The sequence below is a fragment of the Lithobates pipiens genome, unplaced genomic scaffold (assembly GCF_037356315.1).
Source record: "Lithobates pipiens isolate NorthernLeopardFrog02 unplaced genomic scaffold, aLitPip1_a1.2 Scaffold_3, whole genome shotgun sequence".
NCBI lineage: Eukaryota > Metazoa > Chordata > Amphibia > Anura > Ranidae > Lithobates > Lithobates pipiens.
Window position 1 is genome coordinate 149,595,540 of NW_027507790.1, and position 19,729 is coordinate 149,615,268.

At 40.5% G+C, this 19,729-nt stretch overlaps 1 protein-coding gene across 1 annotated transcript in view; it reads right to left on the minus strand.

The window, feature by feature from the left end:
* SLF1 (SMC5/6 complex localization factor 1) overlaps positions 1–19,729 on the minus strand; it is a 187,256-nt gene that overhangs the window by 66,423 nt on the left and 101,104 nt on the right. The window contains exons 8-13 of the mRNA XM_077462392.1: positions 18,590–18,745; positions 16,802–16,968; positions 14,853–14,996; positions 10,766–10,925; positions 6,242–6,389; positions 5,489–5,634 (exon numbers count right to left, since the gene is read on the minus strand). Of these exons, the coding sequence (XP_077318518.1) occupies positions 5,489–5,634; positions 6,242–6,389; positions 10,766–10,925; positions 14,853–14,996; positions 16,802–16,968; positions 18,590–18,745 (921 nt within the window). The remainder of the gene's footprint in view (positions 1–5,488; positions 5,635–6,241; positions 6,390–10,765; positions 10,926–14,852; positions 14,997–16,801; positions 16,969–18,589; positions 18,746–19,729) is intronic.

Here is a 19,729-nt window from a genome sequence, read left to right on the forward strand (position 1 = left end):
TTGTAAAATTATCGCTCTTTTTTGTTTATAGTGCAAAAAATAAAAACCACAGAGGTGCTCAAATACCATCAAAGCAAAAGTAAGAACACAAATTTTGTTTAGGTACAGCATTGCATGACTGTGCAATTATCAGTTAAAGCGACGCAGTGCCAAATTGTAAAAAGGGGGTAAAATCTTCCGGAGCTGAAGTGGTTAAACATTGCTTGCCACCAGACTTTGAAGAAAAAGTACTTTTACCATGATAGATGAGGGTTTAATGTGTAGATATATCATTACCCTCTGGAAGTAACACCTACCTTCGGGACCTCCTATCCCTCCCTCTTCTAACTTGTTTTCTTTCCCCTCCTTGATGTAAACCCCTTTCCGTCCTTATTTTTCATATTACCTTTTTAATGCAGGTAAAATCCACTATAGTTGGCTGACATACCATAATATTATGCTGATATTAGACTCCAAATCAGCGGTAGATTAGCCATAATGCTTGACTATTGAAGAGAGCACCAAATATAGTAGCGGCTCCACATAAATCAAACTATCTATCTCTCTATTATATATATATATATATATTTTTTTTTTATTAGTAAACTCTTGTTTAGATAGATAACTATTAATTTACTGCATTGGTCTGTCTTAATTTAATTCTTGACTAAACAATTATATGATGTCATATGCGACTATAGATATACTTTCCTGTAATAAGATTATCTTAATGTTACGATGTAAAAAATTTCTCTTTACTCATTACATTTAATGTTTTCTGATAATCTTTAATAAAATAGTTGATCAAGAAAAGGAAAGGTATTTTTTTTATCATTTTGATATATTAAACTATGGCTTGTGTTGCAATTGTATATGCTATATTATTTTGTTATGTGTGATATTTTTTTCACACAACAGTGGAGTTACCCTTCAACATAGTACAAATATAATATAATTTAAAATATAAGACTAGATTACACTTTAGGATAAATTCTCTTCTCTACAATACTTCAAGAACTTTTCTGGAACATAGGACAACTATGTAAAACTAGATGCTGTCTAGTCTGTAAAACAACAGATACAAGTTAACTGCATAGCTTTGAGGATGCAAGCAAGATTGTTGATTTGCACCACAAATATCATTGTTCAGCATAAGGGGAGAGATCTAAGCTTCCTACCGTCTTTACAGTGTTTTTTTTTCAAGCTGCAATTTGTTTAGCTAGAAACTTGAGAATATGCTTGTGCGTGTGCCCTAAGGGTTAACTTTGTGCAGTGATGTGTTAAAGCTAAAGGGACAGTTCTGAGTGATAACAGCTGCCCCTCTGCCAAGACCTGACCTGAAAAATTAGTATGGGCAGTCAGAGCTAATTAGGAGGTGAGTAAGGACAAATATCCCTACAGGTTCTTTGCAGATTTGCTTGATAAAGGCTTTGTGAAATGCACAACAGCAAAACACGTTTTAATATGCTTCACTGATGGCAACACAACTGTAAAGTTTTAGTTGTCTCCTGTATAACCATGGTGGAGTCTAGGGATGATTTATATTTTTCCCCAAGAAAGGGAAGAATTTTCAGCTAATGAAAATGGTCAAAACATTACATTCTGGTATTAAACCATAATTTACTTTGTAGTCAAAGGGTGGATTAAAGAATTTGGTTTTGTTCCCATAACAATTAAGCAGCTTGAACATGAGTAAATTTTTTTCTCCAGCAAGTTAGTTGAACGAAAAAAACTTGAAGTTCCCCATCCATACACTCGATGTAGATCAGGGAATCCTCCCCACTGAGACATTGTATTCTGACAGCAGGGGGGGCTCCCCACTGTCAAAATACACAGATCGGCACTGCTGGCTATCGAGCGGCAAAAATCCAACTGGACGGTTGTACATTGAATAGATCGACTTCTGTGCAACCACTAACCCCATACATGGATTGAAATTTGTCTGGTCCCTGATGAAACAACCAAATGTGGGTCCATGTATGGTCGGTTTTAGGAACATTTTTCACCATATCGCTTGTTCTTTAATGCACTCTTCAGTGTAGGATTATGCAATTATACTGAAAAATACATGTGATTCAAATCACCTTATATACAACATAACTTTTTACACTATATAAAAAAATCCTTGACACCTCGTAAGAGTGCTCATCTCGGACAACGCGCTCGCATGCCTTGTCTGACGACGGATTCTTTCTTTCCCCGGCCCCTCTACCCCCCCTTTTTTTTCTCGTCCCTTCTTAGCCCTTGTACACACGGTTGGAGAATCCGTCGGAATGTGTCCTATCGGACCGTGTCATCGGATAATCCGACTGTGTGTGGTATGCATCGGACTGATTCCGTCCGAATATCCGTCGGACCTCATTTTCCAACATGTTGGAAATATTTCCCGACCAACTGGGCCGGTCGGACATACTCCGATCATGTGTAGAGAATTTTGATCGGACCAAGTGCCACGCATGCTCAGATCAAATTCCTACATCAAAGCTATTGGCTACTAGCCTGAATGTAGTCCCATCGTAACGAAATTACGTCATCACGTTCTGAAAGATCGGATTTTTCGACAACTTAGTCCGACCGTGTGTATGCAACAGTTTTGGACACAATCCGTCAGACTAAATCCGAATCTCCGACCATGTGTACAGGGGCTTACTCATTCTTCCTTTCAGTTTCTTCTCCATTTGCTCTGCTGTGTCCCTGCTTTCCTCTCTCTTTTTCTGCTCCTTCTGGGCTTTCCTGGAGCGTAAAAACCAAAATAACAATGCGGCCTATCCGCAGTAATAAAAACTAAGGGGGGAAATGTGACACACGGGGGGAGAGATTCCAAGACCCACTTGTTGGATTTCTCGGAACGCAAGCAAGGTGAACTCTGTTAGGCTGACTAGAGATACTGCAATTTTCTGAAATTGTCCTGCTCCCAGTATATGGAACTTTTTATTTGCTTTCTATATTTATCATACCGTGTGTCTGTTTCCTTCTGCAAAATAAAGTATTGGAAAATAAAAAATCCTGAAGTAAGTCAATGTCAATATAACAACTGGTCTGTATATACTATGGGAGCACTACTGTTGACATGTTCAGCATCAAAAATGTAGTTTGGTGGTTAATTGCATTTTGGAGATCCTGAAGAAGCCTTCCTGACACTACAAAACATTGACAGTGCATACTAGCTCATTATGCCTTTGTCTTACAGGGTTTTATTTTTCTGAGGGTATACAACCAACCACTTTAAGCATCAGTACAGAACACCCACATCCAAAAATCCCCTTGGAGCTTATAGTCTAATGTCTGGGAAAATTATCTCCATTTCACCTATAAATTCTTGTGTATCCCCTGTGGAATGATCCTCCCATACATCACAGCATTTGCCCCAACCCCCCCACTAATTTCCCACCCTCCTTCTGGAGCCCTCAATAACATTTCTCTTGCCCTCATTGTACTTTTTCTATCACTCTCCTTTGTCTATCAGAAAGCATTGACATCCCTTCGGGTGTACTGAAGAGTAACTGAGCAGTCAGACCTTCTTATCCATGCATGCGTGGAAGAGTGTTCCCCACTGAAAATTACATATGTTGCTTATTGTAACATTATATTAAAGTCAAAATAATACTGTTGCGCAATTATTAAACATGTGGCAAAGCTGGTTAAATTGACCTATAGAATTTTTGATCCTGGGGATTATTCAGCTCATTGGTAGTAGCTAGAGCCAAATCAGTCCGGACTGTTGTTTTAGAGCTTGCCAGTCCCCACTTTTATTGAAAAGTAAAAAGTCAAAGTCTTTACATTAGGATTCGCATACTGCCAGGGTTTCAGTTTCACACAACATCAATTAAACACAAACTGCTTAGCCTCCTGTTTCCCTCAGGCCCCATCCTTGTCAGAATGCCTCTTCTTCAGGCTAGAGTCTTGGTCACACACACTGCTCCCTTGCAGCATGGCTGTTCTACAGCATACCACAGTGACCAACACTTTCTTTGTCAGATATCAGGCTGGAGTAGGTACCTGTCTGCCACATTGAATAGACCTGGACATGCGCACAACCTTCCTCTTAAGTCGTTTGTCTTCTGGACAGGGAGCCCTCCTGCCTCCAACGCTGAGACCTGCTGTCTCCTGGCTGGAGCCCACACCCATCGCATGATGAGAGCCCTGAGTTATGCCCAAGCCCATCAGTATAAGGGTTGTGCGTACCTGGACACACCCTGCTGGTCTTTAGCAAGACCTGGATACAGGGTTAGAGAATTCTTCAAACGGCGGTGCGCAATCCGGAAATACCAAAATCCAGAGAAAGCTGTAAAAGGTTTTCTCTGCTCAAAATCGATACTCGGGACTCCTCCAGTTAATATTCATGCGAGTCCCTTTTCCCTACTTTTAGGCTAGGTTCACATTACTGCGTCTGTGATTTGATCCAATTTTCACTTTGATTATGTAGTTCCGACTTGGTTGTTTTGACTTGCAGATTCTATGGGTCCAAAGTCGCTCTGGAATCACACCATAGTAGCACAGGACCATTTTCCAAAATCGTGCCATGCTGTGCTGCATTGATGTGAATAGGCACAATTGAAAACAATGTGATTTCCATTGTCATCCGATTCTGTGTGACTAAAGTTGCACCTGAATTTGCATTAGTGTGAACCAGGCCTCATGCAGTGGAGGGAGGCCTTCACTGTCACTATATATATATTACAACATAACAGAAAATGTTAGATATGGATTAAAAGCATGGAATCATTTATGTTACCTGCTAATGGTTATCCATTAAATGCTGCGTCTAAAGCCAATTTAAAGAGGTAAGTAAAAGTAAAAGTAAAGTAAAATGTTTTTTTTACCTTAATGCATTCCTTGCATTAATGTAAAACTTTTTCTACCACTAGGTGCGCCACCCCCTAATACTTACCTGAATCCTCCATTGATCCAATAATGTGCCCGGTTGCATTTGTTCGCTCACTTCTCTCTGCTCTTAAAAACCATTGGGTCTTTCTGCTGTTAGTCAAATGCTGTAAAGAGGGGACAGGGACAGGGCTGAGCCGCATTGTCTGTGTCTAGCCGCATACAGTCTGGCTTAGGAGCGAGTCAACAGCGCTGGTGGGGGAACCCAGAAGAGGAGGTTTTGGGCTGCTCTGTGCAAACAGGTAAGTATACTGTGTTATTGTAAGAAAAAAAATGTTTTACTTTACAACCTCTAACTTCTGCAAGCTATGAATTTTGCATGAAAATGCCTTAAACCACAATTAATTCTCCATAAATATTCTTCTTCCTGCTCTTGCCATCCATTTTTGTTTGCCGACAGAGCAAGTGGCCTCACACAGGCTTGAGAAGGGAGAATCAGACCAATTCTCTTACAGACAGCTGATTACTAAGTGCACTATGTCTAGCCCTGGTGCCTAATAAACTGCAGTCATATGAAGACACACTGCACTGCTGTAGTAACAGAAAGGTTAAGGTAATGCTATGAACATAGAGTTTGTTAGTACAATGTCCACCTGCCTGCATATCTATATCTGTGACTGCTTACCAGCTTCTCCAAAGTTATTGGCTCAGGTGGCATGTTAACACTGCTCTCTAGGTAAAGGTTCTTGAATATCATTTCTGAGACCAACATCTGAAGCCAAGATGAAGCAATAGAACAAACAAACTGTTCTTTTTCTTCTAGAGTAAACTCTGAAATAAAAGCAAAGGACTGACTTTACACATTTAAAGGACATTTCCAGCTTATACAATGCTGGCTTTAAACAAAGCAAATGTTCTCCACACAACTATACTTTAATATACACACTCTTAAAACTATATTCAAGGCAAGCAGCAAATGATTCAGATGAATTATGAATATGTGATTTGTTTTACAATTCTGTTCAACCTGTCTTATAACCCTGCCCCCCCCCCCCCTACCCAAACTGTATTGTCATATAGTTGACTTTACACTGAAGCTCCAACCCAGCTTGGTCCAAAACACAACCATAGCCCATTTATTGGCAGTAAAGCACCCTTATGAGCCCATTCCTCAATGCTATTCCTTCCTCTAACAGCCTGTGAATGCTACTATACAGGAGATGGCCAGAGGCTGATATAAAGACAGATTTAGGAATTTGCATGAACTGCATTCACAATTAACACATTTTTAACAAATACATTAATCTTTGTTTTCACATTTGCATGGAGTTAAGCTTTCGGTGAATAATGTAATCAAATTTGATTATTTCCCTAGAACCCTGCAGGTTGTATACACATAGGAGCAATGTAAGTGTCTAGGGGAAAAAAATGACCATACCTTCACATGAAACACAGATGTAGTATAGAAAATCACTGGCCACCTGATGCAGCAAATTCTTGTTTAAGTAGAATCCAAGCAATATCCAGAAGTCCACAGTAGCTGCTAGCATCCCATTCAATAGTGTGGCAATCTCTTCAGATAACACCTTTACAAAATGAAATCATATCAGTAAAAATCACAACATACAAAACAGGACAGTAAGTAAAACACAATGATGTCGTTCAAATGTTTTGTGCACACTTGCATAGCCAAAAGCTAAAAAAGTAAAACTGTATTCTAACTAAAAGCTGCCCATAGACAAATGGAACTGAGAGACAAAAAGAAGTTGGCCGTCCAGACACAAGCCGTACATCTTCTACTACCTCTCCATAAAATACGTTCAACTGATAGTTTGTGTTTATTTCCAAGAGAAAAATACAAATATAAAGAGAAGGCCTGTGCACATGTTTCTTATCTTAACCACTAGATATCCGCGCTATAGCCGAATGACGGCTACAGCGCGGACCTGCTTTGCCGGGACTATGTCTATTGACGTCGTCCTGTGCACGAGCGGCCTGCGGCCAGCGGCGCGCTCTGTGATCGGCGAGTCTATGAGACTCGCCTGATCACGGATCCGAGCAAGGGGTCGATCCCGACCCCTTACCACGTGATCAGCTGTCAGCCAATGACATCTGATCATGTGACAAAACAGAGCCGGTAATCGGCTATTTTTCCTCCTCGTGCTGACAACTCACTGTGGATCTTTGCATTTAGGAAATGTTAATGAGGATCTGCTTCCTCAAACCCTTACTCTTCCTCCGACCCTAGAAAGGGTGGGAGAGGAAACTCACAATGTAGCTCCTGTGGTGATGAAGGCCTAGAATGTCTTTCGTCACTCAACCACATTCTTGCAGATGTCTGCCAATTGTTCCAGCATTGTGGCAAAGGCATCAGAAAATTCCTCCTTAGACACAAATGTCCCCGATAAAGGAACCCCTAGATGGAGTGGAGAAAAAAAAAAAACGGATGCTGCATAACAGCCTGAGCCAGTTTGTTGCCCCAGAAATAAGATGTGGAAGGAAGACTGTCCCTAATTGTATCTTGGGATTAAGTCCTCCAGATCACTGTACCCCCCCCCCCCCCCTTTCAACACTGCCATGCTTGCTGTGCCTGCAAAGCATGCAATACTCACAGTACCAATTAAATGTATGGACAGCCTTACAGTGTCCCATGTAGAGGCCCAAGATCCCCCTGTTGTAAGGTGGCCTGTGCTGTATTTCGTAGAGCTGCTTTAGGTGCATCCTTCATGGTCGGTAGCAGGACCAGAAAGGGCCAAATGCAAAATGGTTGCCATTCTTGCGTAATGCGTCATCTGGGTTGCACCACTACATTACACCAGGAGCGCACACACATGCCCAGCACCTATGCCAACAGAGACACTCAGAGCACCTGTACAGTGCTACCAGGACACTCTCTGATGGAATCAGCACACCACTTTTGGGCACCTCAAGGGTTAGCCATTACCATGCCCCAAGTGCTGCAAAGCCTCCAGGGGCAGAAAGGCTAGGCTATAAGAAGATTGCCAAAACCCTGAAACTGAGCTGCAGCACGGTGGACAAGACAATACAGCGGTTTAACAGGACAGGTTCCACTCAGAACAGGCCTTCGCCATGTTCGACCAAAGAAATGAGTGCACATGCTCAGCGTCATATTCAGAGGTTTTCTTTGGGAAATAGACTTATGAGTGCTGCCAACATTGCTGCAGAGGTTGAAGGGGTGGGAGCCCGCCTGTCAGTGCTCAGACCATACGCTACACACAGAATCAAATTTGTCTGCATGGCTGCCATCAAAGGAAACCTCTAAGGATGATGCACAAGAATGCCCGCAAACAGTTTGCTGAAGACAATCAGACTAAGGTCATGGATTACTGGAACCATGTCCTGTGGTCTGATGAGACCAAGATAAACTTATTTGGTTCAGATGGTGTGTGTGGAGGCAACCAGGTGAGGAGTACAAAGACAAGTGTCTTGCCTACAGTCATCATGGTGGTGGGAGTGACTTGGTCTGGGGCTGCATAACTACAGTTCATTGAGGGGACCATGAATGCCAACATGCACTGTCACATACTGAAGCTGAGCATAATCCCCTCCCTTCGGAGACTGGGCCGCAGGGCAGTATTCCAACATGATAACAACCACAAACACACCTCCAAGACGACCACTGCCTTGCTAAAATCTGAGGGTAAAGGTGATGGACTGGCCACACATGTCTCCAGACCTAAACCCTATTGAGCATCTGTGGGGTATCCTCAGACAGAAGGTGGAGGAGCACAAGGTCTCTAACATCCACCAGCTCCGTGATGTCGTCATGGAGGAGTGGAAGAGGACTCCAGTGGCAACCTGTGAAGTTCTGGTGAACTCCATGCCCAAGAGGGTTAAGGCAGTGCTGGAAAATAATGGTGGCCACACAAAATATTGACACTTTGGGCCCAATTTGGACATTTTCACTTAGGGGTATACTCACTTTTGTTGCCAACGGTTTAGACATTAATGGCTGTGTGTTGAGTTATTTTGAGGGGACAGCAAATTTCCACTGTTATACAAGCTGTACACTCACTACTTTACATTGTAGCAAAGCGTCATTTCTTCAGTGATGTCACATGAAAACATAGAATAAAATATTTACAAAAATGTGAGGGGTGTACTCACTTTTGTGAGATACTGTAACACACAGGGGCTTCAAGGAATGGGCTCCGCCACAGCAGACCACAGTCCTGGACCTGTATAGCAACCCAGTCATGCTACTTCTCAAGATGCAACTGCCCACCAAGGTGAGCATCTGTGGTAGGATCCAGTGCAATTGTCAGCTTACAGGCTGCCCCCCTTCACACTAGGGTTTGGTTTTCTTCAAGGAAAATCCGTAGGAAAATATTCAAATAATCACAGCTACTCTGGAACACTGAGGATCAGCAGCCAAATGCACTTGTAAATCCTCATGAACTGTATCAATGCAGAAAGCACTCTTAGTCAAGAGATTAAGGTCCATCACTCAAATGCTGGGAGTAGGAGGGGTTAGGCAAGACTGTAACAAGCTTGCTATTTGCCAGTATCTTCATTGTAACTGTTAAGGCCTCATATACAGTGCTGCTGGTAAATGGACATTTAGGAGGAGTTGGGCATTTCTCAGCTGCCCCTGAACTCTCCTCTATGTTATCTTATCAGTACATGTACACAGGATCGTTTATAGTAGTTTCTAGGCAATTGAGTTTAGAAGCTTTTTTTGGAACGCAAAAAAATGGGTTCAGACGGATGTCCAGAGGCATTTAAAACGGCAAATCCCTGTGTAAACGCTGATAAAACGCGGTAACACTTATTTAGCAGCGTTTCGTTTACATGTTTTTCATTTTAACAAACGCTTCTAGATGCAAACGTGTCTAAACGTGACTAAATGCAGCAGGTAAGCGCAGCTAAACTGGCGTTTTTAGATCCTGGTTTCTAGCTGTCAAGTTAAATCATTCAGGAGAGGTTGAAAAATGTCCTGTGTACATAAAGCCCAAGTCTTTTCTCATTAGAAGCCCATGTATGCAGTTCCCTGCATCAATTTCAGTAAAGTAAAGGCATATCCTCAGATTTAACATTTTTGCTATCTAGCCTTCTCAAAAGAAATACATTTTTGCATCTGATTATATTGTTATAATGAAAAATACATTTAAAATAACGCATCCAAAATGTAATTATAGATTTGTGAATGGAGCTTGTATAATTGTACTCATGTATGCAGCCCTGATCTTAAGTTACCACAGCCATAACAGAATTTACTATGGAGGATTTACAAATAGTTATCATAGACACAGCTATTGGAGAAAAAAGGCAAACCCCCACCTATGCACATTATTGTGAGGGGCGATTTGAAAACCATAAAAAATGTCCTTTTCCACCCAAAAGTAAATTACAAGTTTTGTGGCAACTCTTTTCTTAGATGGTAAGCTAACTCCTTGCTGACACATTAAAAAGCATGAAAAATTATTCTGGACAATTAATAAGGTCCACATAAGCATTTGTTTCTTTTTAATAATGAGCTTCAAAAAGAACAAAGCTCCTGACAGTTAAAGTGGGATTTCTAGCACCCCCAGTGGGTTGTGTACTGTAAAATGAAAAAAAAGAAGAGTATGAGTTACTGATGGTGAAATTACAACTGCTGAAAACATACAGCTGCACTTACCTTGCATCTTTGGATAGTTTTCAGGGCAGAAATGCTAAGATGACCTATATCTTGCTAACATCTTTGTCAGACAACTGGCAGGCGTTCCAAGAACATAATTCCCCCAATTATGAATCTGCCCCAATGCCTCATTTCAACTGTACTTCCCTAGTATAGCTCCATATAGGATGCAAACCTTCTTAAGCACGACTTGTTAAACACTTAATTAATGTACAATACTATGCCTTACTGACTTCCGGATTCCTCATCTAATCACAAACTAAAAGCTCAGCAATCACACAGAAGAAACGTTTATGTTGCTAACAATATTAAAATACTTACACTCTTGGAATGAAGTTCTTTCTTGTAGGACATGATTACTAGGTCTGTTAGTATAGTCAAATTCTTGTTTAGAAACACCATAGTCCTGGTCTCAGGCCAAAAGACTCCAACAATAAAAGATGGAAACAATGTTTTATGGGATTCTGTCCGCTCAGAGAGCCTAGCATAAGAATAAATGCAAACTGTTAGTGCTTTACGATAAGTCTTGGATATAGTCTTGTTGATAGGTTACTTACATACTCAAAAAAACATCAGGTGGTTAAATTGTATACTAGCTACTTACTGTACATCCTCGGTCTATTATAATGTTGCCATAAAAGGCAAATTGAACAATATCCACAAAAGTACCTGGCAAAAGTGCAAAAAACTGAAAAATCCCTCCAAAGTGGGGCTTGCTCCATGCACTGAATAATAAAAAACAAAACAAAACAAAAAAACAACTGTCCAACCCATTTAACAACACACTGGAGTTGATTTACTAAAACTGGAGAGTGCAAGATCTGGTGCAGCTGTGCATGGTAGCCAATCATCTTCTAACATCAGCGTGTTTAATTAAGTATTGGAAAAAAAAATCTGAAAGCTGGTGGATGGAGCAAGCCCTACTTTAGATGGATTTGTTTATTATGCCCCTTTTTCATCTCCTTATACAGTATGTATATATATATAAAGTTTTTTAGAAAAGTTTTTATTGAAGATATTACACAATGCTGATGTGCTATCTGTTCTTTAGCCGGGAATAAGAGTTAAAGGAGAGTCATGTTAGAAGTTATTTGTTCTACTATTGTATATGTTCAGTGCTACTCATTTTAACAGCAAAATCCAAAACGCAGCAGCTAAAGTGACTGAAGCAGTGAAACAACTGAGTTTTAGATTGGTGGAATATTGCTGTTGTAGTCCACCTGTGTATTTCACGGCCTTCCTGGAATTGGTCGTTAAAGAGACCCTGTGGCCAGACCATTTGTTTTAACAAAATATTTTTTTTTTTTACTTACCTGTAAAATCCATTTCTTCTAGTATATAAAGGACACAGGTAGGTTCAGATACTTCTAGGTTCTAAGGAAGGTACCTTCAGATAACCAAACACTGACAAAAAAAACTTTAAAGGACCCCAATGACCCCTCCCACTCCCAGCAATCCTCATTTCTTTAGTAAGCAATAAAACAATCACATATGGGAGAGGGTTGCCTGTGTATTGTACTCCAATAAATTGTTTCACAGATAAGTTAAAAAGAATCATATTTTCTTGTTCATATAGTACATAGGACAGATATAAGATGACTGGGAAGTTCCAAAACAATACCAACAAGGGGAGGGTAAAAAAAAAAAAAAAAAAAAAAAAAAAACAGCCACTAGACCCCAACTACAACCAAAACGGGGTCCAGGCTCAAATCAAACAGCAACCTGAAGCACGTTGTGGTCAAAAGCTGTACAAGTCTGGGCCTGAAAGTCCACCTGGTAAAACGTACATGTGGAGCGAAGACCAGGTGGCAGCCTTACAAATTTGAATCGAATGAGTGTTCTCTAGAAAGGAAGAAACTTCCTTCTTTACAGAATAGACCTGAACAACAACCTGATGGATCCACCTAATAATGGTGTAACAAGATGAAGGGAACCCGTGCAAAATCCCTCCAAAAGCACAAAGAGAAAATACCAATGTCACAGTAAGGAGCTGCAAGGTAGGCTCCAACAGATTGAACCATATACAGCCAGGCCATCGAGTAAATTAGACACTGCACTGCAAGACAGTAGATTTGGATGGTCTGGTAATGGCCACAGAACAACTGCATACCAAGTTCTTCTTGGCCAGTTCAGGGCCATAAGTATTACTGGCATTTCTTCAGACTCAATCTGGGACAAGGGAGGATCTTTAAAAGAGGAAAGGCATACAACAGAAGAACTGATCCGACAGGGTCCCCAGTGTGTCCACCACAAAGGCCCTCGGATCTCACAACTGTGACACAAATCTCTCCACCTTGTGGTTGAACCTCGTCGCTAAGAAGATCCACGTCCATCACTGGCAAATGTCCTGAAACACTTTCAGGAATAGGGCCCACTCACCCAAATCTAGCTCCTGGTGGATGAGCAAGTCTGCCTGCCAATTTTCTACAACCAGAATGTGTATGGCTGCAAAGGCTCTACTTCTTCTCCCTCCTCATTCACTCCACTATCCTCCACCGAGTACAAGATCTCTGCCTGAGCTAAATCAGAGACAGAACCTGGCATAAAGGGCACTGGGGATCACTTACAAACCCGGTTGCCTGAAGACTATATCGCGGGGTGCTCAACCTTTCATGGAACCGGTCGTGGGTTACAATGTAATGAAATGGTTAAGAATTTCAAAATTGTATTTTGCATTAGTATAACAAATAGCAGAAAAGGAACAGGCTGGTAAATTACATATTGATTTGTTCCTTCCCCACTGCGGGGAAGAGTTTACTTGTTCAGTGGGGATATGACTACTGATCCCCCGCTGACCAGAGCGGGTGGATGACAGGTCCGCGTCCACTCTGCATAAGCAGAGCAGACATGGGCACATCCCGCTCTAATCTATGGGCCCGCCGATCTGCCCAGACACAAGGAAATGGTTCCCCTTCTGTTTTTTTTGCGGATCATTTTAGAGGTAGGCAGGTGTAAACAGACACTCCATAGAGGTGAAAGGAGGGTCCAATTGGGTCCACCTGAAAAAAGGACAGGAGGACCGATCAGACCGATAGTGTGAAAGCTTAAGGCTGCTTTCACACTGATGCACTGTGGTTTACCCGCACCTCAGGTGCGGAGCAGTGCACCTGTTGCTTTCCTGTGGGTTAGCCGCACTTTGCCATAGACTGCTATTATATCTTGCAGGTAATAACAGAAATGTATGGCTCAGTGCACCTGTCGATCAGTTTGAAAGCGGCCCAGTAACCAGTGCAGAAGAGATATGCCCATTGCTATATATACACCGTGATTAAACTGACCTTTAGGCTGGGTTCATACTTTTGCAAACTGGATGCGGCTTTCCTCACATCCAAGTCGCATGTCAGGATATTGTGACCAGCTCTCTGTGGAGCTGGTTCACAAATCTCCGGAGCAGCTCCAGTGCAAATTGCACAGGAGTCCTGTGCATATTCTGGTCCATTTCAGGTCAGAATTCAACCAAAAATTTGGGCTAAAATCAGACCTGAAATGGTGAATGGGGACACACAGGACCCCTGCTGTGAGCCGCTGTGTACTGCAGTGTAAACACAGCCTAAATTTACTGTAAACATTGCAGATATCACACAGCTGTAGTAATGTTGTTGTCCAAGGCAGAGTGCATTTGGTGTCACTCTGCCTGGGACAGGAGCGAATGCTATAAAGGGAAGCATCGGCTTATGCGGCTCTGCTCCCTCTGCAGCGGTATGCTTCCTCTACCGCTGTATCCATTCACAACACTGATGCTCTGGGATGGTGGGTCGGCAACGCGCAACAAGGCAGATCTCTGTTCTGACAGGGGATTACATTGAGATCTCGTCTTTCTGCTATGCAGGAAGATGGATCTCTGTGTTATAGCCGGCAGCCCACCCCCCATACAGTTAGTAAACACATCCAGGGAACACAGTTAACCCTTTGCTCACCCCCGATGTTAAACTCTTCCATGCCAGTGTCATTAATACAATGTCAGTGCATATTTTTTTAGCACTGATCACTGTAATAATGTCACTGGTTCACAAAAAGTGTGAAAAATGTCAGTTAGGTGTCCAATCTGTCTGCTGAAATGTCGCAGTCCCGCTACAAATCCCTGATTGCCATCATTACTAGAAAAAATGCCATAAATGTATCCCCTATTTTGTAGATGCTATAACTTTTGTGAAAACCAATTAATATACACTTTTTTTTTACCAAAAAAAAAAATATTTTCTTTTTTTATAATTGATGGACTTTTTTTTATTTATAGCGCAAAAAAACCCAGCAGAAGTGATCAAATACCAACAAAATAAAAGCTCTATTTGTGGGGAAAAAAGAACATCAATTGTCAGCTAACGCAGTGCCGTATGGCCTGGGCATTAAGGGGGTAAATCCTTCCAGTCCTTAAGTGGTTAAGCTTGATAAAGTGAGAAAATCTCACCGTGCACTCAGTGATTTTGCCTCTTCCTGCATTATGTTGGTAACAAATTTCAGGACTGCTGCAACAACTTGTCTTCTTTTATTAGTATCAATTTCCAGATCAAATGTTTTATGGCATAAGCAGAAAGCATCATCAATAAAACACCTATGTAGAGAAAGAAAACAAATAATTAACAGCAGCAAGTGCAAGGCGTTTTACAGTTGTACAATCAACATACAGAAGACAATTGTTCCAGCATATCCACTTGCCGACTGCATAACTGTAAAAATTACGCCATTAGTTTGACGTTAAATACTGAACTTATGGCTGAGCAGAGCGGAGAGCGAGTCCTCAACAGGCTGGAAGCAGCGGAAAGTAAGCTGGCCAGGCAGGGTGTAGCCACATGTTCCAATAGACTCAGTAACGGGGCTGTCACATTCCGTAACGGAAGTGACGTTCCGCGTCTCTGTCAGAGGTTGAACATCGCGTAGCATATAGCATTGCAAAATCCTTTCTTTCCTCTCGTCATTCATTTAATTTATTATTCCAGGCCAGCAGTTGCCAATCAGTGCTGCATTTCAATGCCCATAAGTGCCACCTATCAGTGTTGCATAATCAGTGCCACCTATCAGTGCTGCATATCAGTGCCACCTAATCCTATCATGGCTGCATAATCAGTGCCACCTATCAGTACTACATATCAGTGCCTCCTCATCAGTGTCCCCCTCAGTGCAGCCTATCAGTGCCCCATCAGTGAAGACTCATTAGTGCACATCAGTGAAGGCTAAAGGGTACTTATTTACCAAATTTTCTGACAGAAACTAAGAAAGACATTAAAAACAAGTATCAGTAATTGGTATCGGCGAGTACTTGAAAAAAGTATCGGTACTTGTATTTGGTCTGAAAAAAGTGGTATTGGTGCAACCCTAGTAAATCAACTAGGCACAACATTGTGAAGCACTTCTAGTCAGGAAGCAGAAAATTGTCTGCAAACCTGAAAATGTCATGAACAAATGTGGTTGCACCCAAATATACATACAAACATGAGTTCAAATAAAACCCTGGAGTTGTGAAACTGTTTTATTATAATTAGAAAAATGGAAGTAATTTGAGTTCATGGAGTGAGGCCCTGCAAAAACAGAAGCTACAAGTCCAAGTTTCTCCTGTACAACAAAGACTTTGATTTTGCAAAGCACAAATGACCAAAGTCTGGCTATGATGGTACACTGTATTTGATCTACAGTCTAGCTTCCAGTTCCAGTGAGGACTGGGTTTATGGATAGTAAAGGATTTAATTGAGGCATGTTGACAAGGAGGCAGAGGGTGTTTGATGTGGAATGCATAAACACAAGAAAGCATGCAATGTGGGAAAAATATACAAGCATAAATGCGTTTAAAAGATCACTTGTAACAAAAGATGACTAATTTCAGAACTTCATGTTTAAAGCATAGGCCCTAAACCTGTGGCCCTCCAGCTGTCACAGAACTAAAAGTCACATCATGTCTCTACCTTTGGGAGCCATGGTGGCAACCGTCAGCCTTGCAATGCCTTGTGGGACTTAAAGTTCCGCAACAGCTGGAGGGCCACAGGTTGAGCACCCATGGTTTAAAGTATACCCAATGCCCAACCTCCCCCCTCATAATTACTTCCGAGTTAAGATTAATGTACAAAAACGATAGTCTATCTCAAATCCCTGAATTCTAAGCTGCGGTCCAGGGTTTTCAGGATGACTGCTGTATAATGTTACATACAAATGTCAATGGGCTTACTGAAATTGTTGTGTATATTAAAAAAAAAAAGAAAAAGAAAAAACACAATGATGTACAATGTGCAGGCAACCACAGAAACAATATTAATTTTATCTAAGAAGAGGCAGGTCAGTAAAAGATGAATTCTTCCAATTATTGGTTCATGTGATGGTATGTCTACAAACAGGCATATATCTCTTTCTTTAGCTTAAAATAATTACCGTATCAAGGCTTCGATGAAGGACCAGGTCCCTTTTTTACAAATAGGACACTGAAGAATATTGAGGTAAAACTGGGACATGGAAACAGATTCCCACGGAGGATGATAATGCAATAGGTTGGAAAACACACCAAAAAATTGCCCAAAATGGTTGATGTCCACATGTCCCTATAAAAAAAACAAACACAATTCACAACAGTTCTTTTTATCATGCCCACAATCACTGGAGCAATAATAATACTAATGTTAAATGAATATAAAATGTTCACAGACAAGGGCAATGTTAATTTTATAGAACGATTTAGGAATCTATTCTTCACGAGACTGCATGTTCTGATTGTATGAGTTTACAGATGAAATGCATCTAAAATAACAGTTTTTGTAAAGCAATTTCAAAGAAGAATCAAATCTTCCTGGCATTATATATTGCAATTCACAATTTTACAATGGATGTAAAAGTTGGGGTCTGCAAAATTTCAGTCAAACCTATTTAAGGCAAAATGAAGTAAACTAAGTAAACATTTGTGATCTCACTGTAGTAAACTAATACCATTTTGGTCAATATGGTTGTAGTGGAGTGGAAGTCAAGGCATTTTTTATAGCTCTACTAATATTTGATTCTAATCAATGTGCCATGCATTTTACATTATTGTGCTACAACCTGTATTTTTAATGTAGCTAGTACCAAATCTCAATCCCGATACAGGTAACAGACCTTATGGGCCCATCAGAACATGGAAGTAATTTTGCCACATTCATGTTAACAGAGCTAAAAGCATTAACCAGAGGCAAGCCCCCTAATGACATCATTGCCTCTCCAAGTATCTCCATTCCCTGATTGACAGGATAGGGGAGATTTACTAAAACTATTACACAAAGAAACTGGTGCAGCTGTTCATGGTAACCAATCAGCCTCTAACATTTTTTTTCAATTAACCTTTGCCAATGAAACCTAGAAGCTGGTTACTATGCATAACTACACCAGATTCCCTGTGCACCAGTTTTAGTAAATCTCCCCCGATGCGGCATGGTTTTTGAGTGTTTTACAGGAGAAAATCTACTGCCAGTTTCTGTTGCCTTAAACCAAGTTGCTTGTTAGTTAGGGCTTATGTTGTTGTTCTTTTGTTTGCTTTGAATGGGTTTTGAATTCCAATTTTAGTCTATGAAAAAGAAAACCTGCTTTGCACAGGTCAAATGCAGGTCAGAAGGAGATCAACTGCATACCAATAACCTCTAAATTGCAAAAGTGTCTTAAACTTATATTGACACAAGCCCACAATGTTTCAACAAAAGAAAATGAAGGTATTACAACTTCAACAGTTAAAACATCCTTCCTGAGCCCCTAAGGCAATAGGATATTCCCTGGATAAACAATCTACGGTATTATTACTTACAAATAATATATTTTTGTGTGGGTTAAAAATTTGAGCAAAGGCACAAATAAGATCCTTTGTCCATTTAAATACATTTTCATATTTTGCCAGTGTACACAATAAAACACTAGCTTGTCAGGTAATCATCCATATGTCCAAAGGTGACGGGTGATGAGGAATGACCACTCTAATCTAGTAGCTGTCATCTTCCCTCACGATTGTCAAGTATGTCCAAAGATAATACAAATGCATTTTGGCTCATCTATGTACAGTTTTGCCAGTAGTGACAGCTGGTCAACATGCTAATGTCAATATGTAGACTGTTTTTATTTTTTAATGAGACTGATTATTACAATAGAGGAAACTACAAATGTAGAGGTCGATATCTTAAGAAAAAAAAAACGAAAAGTAAATACCTGAATTAAGTTCTTGAGGAGGGACATGAAACATTTCTGAGGGAACAATGAAGGAAGGAGATTTTCAATTTCTCCAAATGCTTCTGTGAAGAAATGTCCATCTATAAGTTCTTCAATTCTATTCCAACTTGATTGCCCGATTTCATTACGCTTAACCTAACAGAAATCAAAAGACCATGTAATCAAGCCATTTTCTATTCAAGTCAACTTGTCATTAATGTAATAAAGGGGCTCTAAATTAAGACCAAAATTGTGCCACTGAGTAGAAAAAAGCATTCAGATAAGAAAGACTCATATATATTTACCATACTTGTTCTAAGTGAGTTCATATTTTTGAACATGTTACATGTTCTAACCCTATTTAGCTACTGCCACTATTACTCAGCTCCCACTTCACAATCTCCTCTTTTACACAGCAGCCCCTCCCTTCGCCTCACAGTCCCCTCTTACATAACAGGCTCCTTTTACATTACAGCCCCATCTTTACATAGTGGCCCATGTTTACAATACATGTCCTCCCTTTACATCACAGCTCCCCCCTTTACATCATATTTACATAGTATTTGGCTAACATTGCCTTTAAAAACATTCTTGGTCCCTGACCCAGAACAAGCATCCAGCCAGTGACATTTGAGAACCTGTTGCTAATATTTTGTTCCAAGTCAGTGAATTAAAAATAGTGAAACCTTTGGATCATATTAATTTTCAGTATGCAAAGTGCTCTATAAACAATGTGATCAAACCATATCTTCATTTAGAATATTTCATTAAAAAAATAGTTTCCAATAATAAATATTTACATAGAACAGTAATTAAAAGTTAAAAGAAAATTTATTTTCTTCAGTAACAAGACTTCTGCAAACCCTCCAAAAACCACTAATGTGAACATCAGTCCAAAGTATACATCTGGTTTAGCATTTACAGTGTACATGATAAAACTGTGTTACATTATAAAAATGTGCTTCAGCCATGTTTCCATAAACAGTCTCCCCCAGTGAGATTAAACTCACCAAATTTAAAGAACCCTTAAATTTACGGGTCATTCATACTTGGTTTATATCTGAAGCTAGCCTTTCCCTAATCTCGCTCATCCAGAAGCCTCCATTATGTTGTGCAGAAAGCAGATGAAACCTCATTGTG